The 12,370-nt window shown below is 42.5% G+C and overlaps 1 protein-coding gene across 1 annotated transcript in view; it reads right to left on the bottom strand.

Moving 5' to 3' along the window:
- Positions 1-261: 261 nt before the first annotated feature.
- The window catches only part of ATP6AP1L (ATPase H+ transporting accessory protein 1 like), a 29,096-nt gene continuing 16,987 nt past the window's right edge, over positions 262-12,370 (bottom strand). Inside the window, 3 exon segments of the mRNA XM_036310245.1 lie at positions 262-1,069; positions 6,387-6,627; positions 9,625-9,675. Of these exon segments, the coding sequence (XP_036166138.1) occupies positions 767-1,069; positions 6,387-6,627; positions 9,625-9,675 (595 nt within the window). The 3' untranslated portion in view covers positions 262-766.

Raw genomic sequence — 12,370 nt, 5'->3', positions numbered from 1 at the left:
GCTGAGAATCAACCTATGAACCAGGAGGTCATGGTTTGATTTCTGGTCAGGGCACATGCCCAAGTTGTGTGCGGGCTTGATCCCCAGTAGGGGACATGCAGGAGGCAGCTGATCAATGATTCTCTCATCATTGATGTTTCTCTCTCCCACTCCCTTCCTCTCTGAAATCAATAAAAATACATATATTTTTCAAAGTTTAATTTCTTAAAAAAAAAAAAAAGAAAGAAAACTCTTGAATAAAGTGATCTACTATACTGATAGGAGTCCCACTAAACAGTTCTATGAATGAGAAAAAAAGACTAGTTCTTAAAACAAAATCGTGACATAATTTATGAAAAATGCAAACTATGCTACAAAGTATTTTAAATTCAGATCTTCCAGATAACCTTGGATTTATTATTTCTACACTTATCACATCCAAACTGGCACAGGCAAGAAGGAACAAGTGTTTTCCCTTCTCTATATTGCATTGGTGTGTTTTTTTGTGTTTTTTTCATCCCCCTAACTTCAAACATCCACTTGCTTTCAAGGTAGCTTTGGGGCAATGAACCATCATATTTATCTTTGTAGGATTCCTGACAATTCCTTTTCATTGCCCCAAGTTTACTTCAGTAGGTGAGTGGATACTTATGTATTTTTTACATGTATTTACTTTTTTTAAAATCAAGCCATTTGGTGAAAACTGTGCATCAGAAGTCCAACAACACAGAATAGAAACAACTCTTCTAAGCCCCCTGTGGACTTCGTAGGAGAGGATGCCTGGCTACTACACGTACATTTTGCAGATCTGTTGGGTTCTCAGTTCATAGCTTTCAACTCCTTGGCTCCTCAGCAGCTCCTTCTCTTCTGCTGCATCTGGAGCTTTCAGCTGGGGGAAGTGAGCCGGAGAGGTGATGAAATCGTAGTGCCTGTCCAGATGCCGCAGGTAGATGAGCATGTGTAGGGTGTAGGCCAGAACCAGCAACAGTATCAAGGACATGGCCAGGCCAATCAGAATAGCTGGTGAGAAGGGAGAGGCACAGTCTCGGGCCTTGGCAAACTGTGCCCCATTCATGGTAAAGCCTTGGATCTGTCAGGAGAAAGAGAAGACACCCCAGCTATTTTGGCTCAGTAGATAAAGCGTCAGCCTGTGGACTGGAGGTTCCAGGGTTCAATTCTGGTCAAGGACACAAGCCCGGATTTCGGGCTCGATTCCCAGTAGGGGATGTGTAGGAGGCAGCTGATCAATGATTCTCTCTCATCATTGATGTTTCTATCTCCATTTCCCTCCCTTTTCTCTGAAATCAATAAAAATACATTTTAAAAAAAGAAAAGAAAAAGAAGAGCTGAAATGACAAATTCTCTCCTAAGATATATTTCCCAGTCAGGCTGGGGTTCTGGACCTCTAATTAGCCCCATATTTATGAAATAATTTAAGCCCATTATCTAACAAGTATGAGTGTGCTTACAGGACAGTGAAACTGACTTTTAAATCAAGACTGACCCAGAAACTCCTCTAGGATGTATGACTGCCATAATTAAGAAGCTCATGAAATTCAAGGCTCTGAAATAAAACCTTTATTCCAAGGATCTAAAATAAAACTTCTTTTAATCAGACTCTAAGAAATGTTCTCATTCATGTAAAACCACAACTGCTGTAGTGTCTCTAAAATTCAAACACAGTCAAATTTTATGTTTTAGTATAAATTTCACAAAGAATTTTAAGTCTTAGTTCGTCTACCTTTGATTCTGTTGATAGAAATTAGACAGGAAGACTCTTTTAAGGGAAGATAACATGATTTCCAATGACATAAAACAGAAAATAATAAAAGCTAACAGTTATTTAAGGTTTAATGCTGCCTTAACTCACTTAATATTTACAGGAGCCTGTGAGTACATTATTATCCTAGTCCTATTTTATGGATGAGGAGACTGAGGCACAGAAAAGCTAAGTAACTTGCTCAGTCACACAGCATTATGTATAGTAAAGGTATAATTCAAACCTAGGCAGTCTGGCTTCAGAGTCACTTCCTAGCTTACTACCCCATAACTCCTGGTGTGGTCTGTCTTTTCTCCCTCCCATCACTACCTCTCCCTCTTTATCTGTTGTGCCCTACCGACTTGGTACTGTTTCTGGAAGAGCTGTATAGCAGTCCTTCCTTGCATCCTACCCAGAGAATAGAAAGGAAAGCTTCCCCAAATGCACAATGAAGTGGTTTAATTAGTTGGAACAAGGAGAGCTCAAATCAACAACTGGCCCTGACATCCAAATACTATCACAATGAAAGAAACAAGGCTGCAGAGCAACTACTCTGAAGGAAGCAATCTTTTGTGGAAGGCAGCCCCACAGGCAGCTGGCTCTTAGAACGTAACGCTGCACTGTGTCACTTCACTCAGTCACCTAGTTAACTTTAAAGAAGTACATCAGGAAATCAAATTATCCATGAGTGCTTTACTGAGAATTCATTTTTATGATTTAAGTGGGCACGGTAGCATTTTTCCATGCTAAAGTGATTGTAACCACTCATCATGCCACAGACCTTAGGGGCCTTGCTCATCCAATTGTCTGTGCTCTAGATTGAACCCAAAACAGCTTCTGAAGGAGAGTTTTGGCCCGGCTTCTGCGACCCTTGGCCTGCCCCCTCAATGAAGAGGTAAAGTGGCCAGTCTCCAGATCAATGCCTGAAGTCAAGCTCCTCAATTACAAATGATGAACTCACTGACGCTGCAACTCTAGCCCAAGAGAATGTCCTCACACTGACTGCCATGTCATTCTTAACAAGACTTGGTTGAATCAAACAGTATCTACAGAGACTGCCTGAAAGATATGTTCTCCATCCATTTTCTGGACTGGAGATTGCTGTGTTCACACCAAGGCTGCTGTCCAAAATGTTGGCACGTATTTATTGTACAGCACCAGGGATGGACGTACTCCTCACACACACACTTTTAGTAGTCTTATGAACCCCACAAGCACGTAACTGGGTGAGTCTTTCTTATTCTGGCTGCTCCAAAGCTTCAGGATCAAATGACTGAGCCTTCTCTAGCCAGGGCGCACAGATGGTCTTGTGGTTCTATGTACCAACCTCACCAGATCTAACTGATCTTTTCTTCCTTTGGTTTTCTTAACCTTCATGGCTTTGCCTATTTTGCAAAGTTCTGTTTATTATAGTATGTGTATGAGTCATCTTAAGTCCTTTCTGGAACAAGGTGGAGGCATAAATCTGTCACTTCTTCCCAGCTGGTGTGGTTCAGTGGTTGAGTATCGACTTATGAACAAGAGGTCATGGTTTGAGTCGATATCCGGTCAGGGCACATGCCCGGGTTGTGGGCTCAATCCCCAGTGTGGGCATGCAGGAAGCAGCTGATCAATGATTCTCTCTCATCATTAATGTTTCTATCTCTCTCTCCCTCTCCTTTCCTCTCTGAAATCAATAAAAATATATTTTTGTGGTAATAAGCACTTGAGGGAAACCAAGATGGCGGCATAGGTTAACGCCGGAGATCGCTGCCTCAAACAACCACTTCAGAGATATAACTAAAGGACAGAAAGTACATCACCCAGAACCACGGGAAGGCTGGCTGAGTGGAAATTCTACAACTAGGAGGAAAGAGAATATCATACCCAGACTCAGAGGAGGCGCAGTGCTGAAGTGAAATACTCAGATCCCCGGGGACCCGCCCCGCCCAAGCCCTGCACAGAACCATTTGCCGGATAGCCTCAGGCAAACGCTAGATTAGCACCGCCCTAGAGATCCAGCACAGAAGCCCTCCCACTACAGACACAGCAGACTCTCATAGCCAGTTAGCCTGGAGGTCAAATCACCCCCGGTATTGCCGACATCAATCAAGGCTTAAAGGCAACAAGACTGCAGACAAAGACCACTAGGGGGTGCACCAAGAAAGCATAAAAAATGCGGAGACAAAGAAACAGGACAAAACTGTCAATGGAGGATATTGAGTTCAGAACCACACTTTTAAGGTCTCTTAAGAACTGTCTAGAAGCTGCCGATAAACTTAGTAAGGCCCTCGAAAAGACTGGTGAGACCGCCGATAAATGTAGTGAGATCCTCAAGAAATCTAATGAGACCCTCGATGTTGTGATAAAGAACCAACTAGAAATTAAGCAGACACTGACTGAAATAAAGAATATTATACAGACTCCCAACAGCAGACCAGAGGAGAGCAAGAATCAAGTCAAAGATTCGAAATGCGAAGAAGCAAAAAACACCCAACTGGAAAAGCAAAATGAAAAAAGAATCCGAAAATATGAAGATAGTGTAAGGAGCCTCTGGGACAGCTTCAAGCGCACCAACATCAGAATTATAGGGGTGCCAGAGGATGAGAGAGAGCAAGATATTGAAAACCTATTTAAAGAAATAATGACAGAAAACTTCCCCCACCTGGTGAAAGAAATAGACCTACAGGTCCAGGAAGCGCAGAGAACCCCAAACAAAAGGAATCCAAAGAGGACCACACCAAGACACATCATCATTAAAATGCCAAGAGCAAAAGACAAAGAGAGAATCTTAAAAGCAGCAAGAGAAAGAAACCCAGTTACCTACAAGGGAATACCCATACGACTGTCAGCTGATTTCTCAACAGAAACTTTGCAGGCCAGAAGGGAATGGCAAGAAATATTCAAAGTGATGAATACCAAGAACCTACAACCAAGATTACTTTATCCAGCAAAGCTATCATTCAGAACGGAAGGTCAGATAAAGAGCTTCACAGATAAGGAAAAGCTAAAGGAGTTCATCACCACCAAACCAGTATTATATGAAATGCTGAAAGGTATCCTTTAAGAAGAGGAAGAAGAAAAAAAAGGTAAAGATACAAATTATGAACAACAAATATGCATCTATCAACAAGTGAATCTAAGAATCAAGTGAATAAATAATCTGGTGATCATAATAGAATCAGGGACATAGAAAGGGAATGGACTGACTATTCTTGGGGGGGAAAGGGGTGTGGGAGATGCGGGAAGAGACTGGACAAAAATCGTGCACCTATGGAAGAGGACAGTGGGTGGGGAGTGAGGGCGGAGGGTGGGGCGGGAGCTGGGAGGAGGGGAGTTATGGGGGGGAAAAAAAGAGGAACAAATGTAATAATCTGAACAATAAAGATTTAATTAAAAAAATATATATATATATTTTTGTAAAAATCAGTCACTTCCTCTGTTCTAATTAGGTGAAACTGTGTGTGTTATTCCTTGTTTTCATTATTACACCTCATTGCCCTTTCTGCCTGCTCCTCTTTTAAAGGGACAAGATATATATACTGTGTGTGTGTATATATATATATATATTTTAAATAGATTAAGCATATGTTTAATATGTACTAAAGTGTCTTTAAGCCAAACAGTACAGAATTCAAATTCTGTCTCTACCATTTACCAGTTATGTCATTTTGAAAAATGATGCAAATCAGTGCTCCAGTCACCTCATTGGAAAAATAACTGCAACAGGCTGACACACAGATGGGACTCGTAAGTAGTATTGTTAATCCACGCCTGACACAGTCCTGGTGTTGCTACATATATTAGGCCATGAATTCTTTATACCCATAAAGACAGATCTGAAATTGAGAAGGTGAAGTAACTTGCCCAGGTGGCTGAGAAGTAATTGGAAACCAGGACTGTCAGGCTCCAAAATGCAAGTTCCTTCCCTATGCCAAATCGCCTCTCATCAACACCATACCTCTCCAAGCTGGGGGGAGGGGGTAAATATATATGTGAAAGATTGGAAAAGGGACAACCCTGCCTGCTACTTCGAGTTGCAAGAACAAGTTAAAGCTTTTTTCACAGGTAAACAGGACAAAAGAAGTTGACAGACATCTCTGAGCCTGAGATCCTGGTGGTGAAAAGGAACCTCTTATGCCCCCATGCCTTTCCCCAAATACTTTCAAGAGGATCTCTGAGATATTTTTGACTCCCTGGCTGACAGCTCCATTCCTACGCTAACTGCCAAAGCTGTCACTCACACTATAGATATACTTCTTATCTGCCCTGATAGGATCACTGCTCCACTCCCTGAAGGAAATAAAATAATTGTCTGGTAATTCCTTTCCCTAGAAGGGCTTCTCACTCCAGGAAGTGTCAGTGACTGGGCTTTGGGCCACAGCCTCACTAGGGCTTAGATTGCTGGCATTCCTCACTGATAATCTGTTAGTGAATGGATAAACCTAAATGTAAAATCAAGAGGAATGAGGAGTATGCAGGGAGAGGAAAGACTATCCTATTCCATTTCACACTTTAGACTTGGAGGATAAAGAAAAAGAAATACTATTTTAAACGTATCCACTCCTCTTTTTCCCTTGAACACCTATGTTTCTATGTCAGGTGTTTTCAAACAAAAATGAGTTTCTCTGGCACAAAACACACAGGAGCATGTATAATAGTTTATTACCTGGAAATCAATGAAAGTGACCTCCCACAGGCTTGACATATCATCCATGTCGTTGGGCAGCAAGAGGGCATCATACTGCTGCTGGCTGCTGACGTGCTGGCAGTGGTAGGAATAACTTGACGGAGCATATATGCCAGTTGCATTAAAAGTTACTTGGATTGAATTATTAAAAATAATCTCAACTCGGTGCAAACTAAACCAGCTCTGCAGAGAAAACTTGTTGTAATTGGTAAGAGTGAATCTGAAAACAAATATAAAACAGTATTACCCCCAAAGCACTTTTACACTTGCTGACAAAGAACATCATCTATAAACAGAGCAATCTCGCCCTCTTTTGTCAGATAGAAGAAGTGGCTCAAAGAGAGTCTGGCATGGTTCTGAACAAGAGCTTCCTGCTGGGTGGGAATGAAAGCAAAAGACCAGGCAGCCCCCCAGATTGTAGCAATACAATTCCTACAAAAGGAAAAACACAAAAATATTGGCTTTTTTCTGTTTTGGAATTAACACTTGATTTTATTATTGCTAAAAACATTGAGAAAAACTTAAGTGGACATCAATATAGAATTAGCTAAAGAAATAATGATCAAAATTAACAGTAATGGCTCTTTGTGTTGAGTACTCTATGTTTTTCATATACATCTTATTTCATCTCCACTACAACAATAAAGATAGATAATATTGTTATCCTCATTTCACAGATGAGGAATCTAAGACACAGAGGGGTTAAATATATAACTTGTGCAAGTTCACTCGGAGAGTAAGTATTGGAGCTGGGCATTGAATTCAATCTGCAGACAAGAGCCCTGATTCTTAGCTATTGTAGAATTGCATATTCTCCAGCCATAAACACATTATAATGTACATTTGCTGTGATCATTTTTCACATAAAAAAATACATGATCAAAATGTTAACGGTGATTATAAATTGTGGTTGAATTATGGGTGACTTTTATCTTCTATATCTCAATATTTTCTGAATTTTCTGTTATCAATGGACATGTATTATTACCTTGTCTTAGCTTGGGCTCCTACAGAAGCAGACCCTGAGACAAGAATATAAATACAAGAAGTATTTTTGGAAGGTGGTCCAAAATGAATTTGGTAATTTAGTCATTCAAAAGATGTAGGACGGAGAGAAGAGAAATAAAAAAAAGAATGGAAGGCAGCCAAAAGGACACATTATCAAGCGAGTTTCCACTGTGGGCAATGGGCCTAATGCCTATGGGGAACCCTAGGATGCCGGGCTCCAAAGGGGAACACATGCTTGTGAGTTATCACCAGAAGGTGAGGGAGCTGGGATATTTCTACACCTGTCAGTCACTGGCTGAGGATTTCTGGGGTAGGGAGGGGAGGCGGTGGGTCTGATTGGCCAGAGAAAACTTTCAGACAAAGAAAGATTGGCAATTGAAAGTAGAGCTGGTGGACGATAGTGCTCTCAAATGGAAACACCAAGGGGATATGGATGGGGTATTGACAGTGTCTGCCATATATCTTTATCATCAGGAAAAAAAAGTCAGAAAGCTATATTTTGGGGGGGGAGGGGGAGAAGTATGATTTTAATAAAAGAATATTCATTTCTATATCAAATAGATATGTATATGTGTTTAGATATGTTGTGAGATTCTATTTTTCTCATAAAGTTTCTCTGAAAGGTAGTGGCATGCATTACCTCAATATGGGCAGTGAAACATTGGTGCTCCATTATATGCAGACAAGTGTTCTGAGGAGAGAGCTTTCCAAAGTTGAAGGTGGTAAACACTAGGTGAATCAAAGTCACCAAGCACAACCATCTTCCTAAGGAGCTTGTCTTCACAGAACCTTCATATACAAACTTAGCCCTGGCCGGGTGGCTCAGTTGACTAGAATATCGTCTCATACCCCAAAAAGGTGTGGGTTCGAATCCTGGTCAGGTATATACCTAGGTTGTGGGTTTGATACCCGCTCAAGGTGCATATGAGAGGCAACTGGTGGGTGTTTCCCTCTCACATCGATGTTTCTCTCTCTCCCTTACTCTTTCTCTATAATCAATAAAAACATATCCTCGGGTGAGAATAAAAAATATTATTTAAATACAAATTTACACTGTGAGTCTCCAATAGGTGCACATGGTGTGCAGTCTTTCTCAAACATGTCTGACCAAAGAATGCCTCTTCTGAGAAATCTTACATTTTCACAGACCAGGAGTAGTTCATAGAACACAGATCTGGGCAGGCTGCTCCTAACAAGTTCTGCTGGTTTTGCAAGTAATGTTAAAGACAAAGCCACTACCTCCACTGAAAGCCTGGTCTTACAGGAAGGGGAACGTTATCCTATATAATAAAAGGGTAATATGCAAATTCACCCTAATGGCAGAACGACCAGAACGACCACTGGACCAGTCACCATGGGGCGCACTGACCACCTCTTGGTCTCTTTCCCCGGCTGGCAGGCTCCAATCACCTGATGGCCACCCACTGTGGGGGCGGGGCCAGCGAGCCGGTGGGAATAGCCAACCTCTGGGTCCCTTCCCCTGGCCGTCAAGCACCGATCACCCAATGGCAAATGGGGAACTGGGGGTGGGTGGTGGCGGGGGTGGGGCTGGCTGCGGGCAGCTGGGTAGGATGGCCTTGATTGCAGGCCAGGCCTAGGGACCGTACCCGCACATGAATTTCATGTGCCAGGTCTCTAGTATTTTTATAAGGAAAAAATGCAATCCCTTAAAATTGCTGCCCTCTCCCCTTCTTTAGAACAGTTCCCAACTGCTTAGATAAATCACTTTTGGCAGCTATATCCTTCCATACATAAACACAGAAAAACGTAGGCCTGTGCCAACTGTCCACTGGGGGATTCAGCTAACAGACACTTTTTCATTATCATTAAATGATGTGTGATTCACTGTAAAGAGCCATACAGAAAATAACTTCAAACCGGAGCCTTAGCTCTTGGAGTTTTAAATATATTTTATTCTCTGCTCAGGTGAAAATGGTTACACATTCTCACGTTCATGTGTTCATGTGTTCTCTAGGTCCCTAAATGAGGAAACTACAGATGCTTTAGTAAAAACTAAAGAAAGCATGACTATAAGATCGCATCACAGAACACCACCGGCTTTTCAGGGTAATTAGGTAGCTGTGACATTTCACATGTCACTGCTTAGCACAGAGCAGGCCCTTGGTACTTACATGTTGAATGAATAAATTATATGGAGCTAACTTGAAGTGCTGAACCTATAGAACTCCAAAGTGGTATCCATACCTACCTTATCTCAAGACCTTTGGGATTTTCAGCATCGTCAAATTTCAGAGACAACCTAAGAAAACAGAAACAATATAGCGCTTCACACTATACTAGAAAATCACCTCAAATCATAGACCTAAATGTAACAACTAAAACTAAAAATCTTTTGTAGGAAAAGCATAGAAGAACATTTTTGCAAATTTGGATAGACAATGGTTTCTTGAAAAAACACAAAAGTATGAACCATAAAAAAAATCAATAGTTGTACTTTATTACATTCAATAACTTTGCTCTTCAAAAGACATCATTAGGAAGAAAAAAAAACAAGCCAAAGAATGGGAGAAAATATTCACAACACATACACATAAAGAATTTGTATCCGGAATACAATAAATAACATTAACAACTCAACAATAATAAGACAACCTATGCACTAAAAAAGGGGCTCTATGGAAAGTAATCTCACAGGGTAATCTGATCATAAATTCCTAACTGGGCCAGTCAAGGTGGGCAGTCATGCCCTGGGCATATAACTTGTTAGTAAAAGGTTTATCTTTGCCTTAAGTAAGCCCTGTCCATTGTTTCTGTGCATCTAGATCAGTGGTTGGCAAACTGCGACTCGCGAGCCACATGTGGCTCTTTGGCCCCTTGAGTGTGGCTCTTCCACAAAATACCACATGTGGGCACGCACGTACAGTGCGATTGAAACTTCGTGGCCCATGCGCAGAAGTCAGTATTTTGTGGAAAAGCCACACTCAAGGGACCAAAGAGCCACATGTGGCTCGCGAGCCACAGTTTGCAGACCACTGATCTAGGTTAATACAACTTTGAAATAAGTGTAACCATCCTCAAGAGAACGCACAATCTTATTAAATACTAGAGGCCCGGTGCATGAAATTCGTGCACAGGTGCTGTCCCTAGTCCCAGCCAGTGATCAAAGCGTAAGCATCTGGTGTGGAAGGGCAGGTCACAGCTGACCTCTGAGCCCTGGGCAGCACCTGGGCCCCCAGGCCCCTGCATGCCCCACTCCGCCTGAGTCACAGTGCCTGAGTCCCCACATGGAGATGCAGTGAGCGTGGCCGAATGCCATGGGCGAGGGTGCAACATGGGCCTCTGGGCTGCCCAGCAGCACCGCACACAAGTGGGTGGGCAGCGCACTCTCTCCTGGCTGTCCTCACAGACCGGCTCCTGCGCAAACCCACAGGGAGCCCTACTGGCCCCTGTGGTCCCGGCAGCTGCAGCCTGGTTCACCCAGAAGAGGCCATGTGGATGTGGGATGGGCTCCTCACAGGCACCCAGCACCTGAGCAAGGGGGCTTCCCCGGTGTGTGAGTCCTGGTGTCCCTGGGGAGGGTAGCAGAGGGAGTGAGAGCGAGCTCAGCAGACACTCCACATTCTCACCACACCTCTGTCCCTGTCACCCCCCTTCCAGGTAGCCAATGAGAGGTCGCAGCGTGTCACCAACACCTGCCATGTTCCGCGCTGCCCTCTGATGGTCAGTGCACATCATAGCAAGCAGTCAAACTCCCAGTCTCTCAGTTGAATGACCGCCCAAGGGGACAATTTGCATATTAGGCTTTTATTATATAGGATTCTGTAATTCAATCACCACTTTGCTTTTTCCCCCCACTTCCTTGGAACTTTCCTTACTTTCCCTCAATTTCAAATGCTTCAAAGAAGCTGCAAAGCTGTTATTTTGTGGAGCATTCAAGATCTTGTTCCCCAGCTTATGTTTCAAATTAGCTCAAGTAAACTGTCATCAAAATTCTTTACAGGTTTAGACATTTGTTATACTGACAAAACCTAACTTAAAAATGGTCAAAAGACAGGCACTTCATAAAGGAAGATATACAAATGGCAGTAAGTACATGAAAGGATGCTAAGCATCATTAGTCATCAGGAAAATATAAAATAAACCCACTATAAGATACCATGGTGCAGTAATAAGAATGACTCAAACTTTTTAAAAATATCTACTCTTCAGGGGTTTTTGGGGTTTTTTTGTTTGTTTTCTACTCTTCAGTTTTTAATATCTATATTTATTCACATTTTCCTGAAAGTTAACTTGAGATTTCCTAGAGCAGAGACAAATTATTACTTACTCATAACAATAACCACATTGGTTCCCTTTTAACCCAGTTCTTCCCCCTGACCACATGCTGAGACCCAGATATCACCCTACACATGTTGGGATTGGTAATGCAGGTGAGGAGCACCAGAATTATTGAGACAGGCTAGTAAGCCAGGACAAGCGGAACAGGGAAACTGAGACAGACAGGCAGTTAAACAGCCACGCAGTTTACAGCCATCTAGTAAATAACCAAATCCTATCTTCCCTAACCAAGGACACTTAAGAGTAAATGGTTTGCACTTCTCCCCAACCAGAGGGTAAATAGCTTAAATCATCCTACTCAGGGAGATAAATAACAAAAATCCAATTAGTGCCATTTGTGCCAAGCACACCTAAGAACTGATGAAGTCAGGGGAGTAAATCCCATTCTGCTGCATCAGCATAAAGCTGATGAATATTCTATTGAGATCCTCCCCAAAACTCCCAGGCTTTAAAACCCTCGAGAGGAAGGACCCCAGCATGCTCTCCCTCCCAGGGTCATGCCCAAGCCTCTCTCACCTCTCAGGCATGCATCTCCTAAATTCTAAGGGTCTTGCAACCAGGGGAGCACTGGGCAGCTGCAGCTCATCCCAGGCTAACCCCCTGAACCTGTCTCCAAGGCCTCCTTTACTCTGACTTCTCAGTGAACCAAAGCAGTC

The sequence above is a fragment of the Myotis myotis genome, unplaced genomic scaffold (assembly GCF_014108235.1).
Source record: "Myotis myotis isolate mMyoMyo1 unplaced genomic scaffold, mMyoMyo1.p scaffold_m19_p_5, whole genome shotgun sequence".
NCBI lineage: Eukaryota > Metazoa > Chordata > Mammalia > Chiroptera > Vespertilionidae > Myotis > Myotis myotis.
The sequence above is the reverse complement of the archived record's forward strand: the minus strand, read 5'-3'. Positions and strand labels throughout refer to the sequence as shown.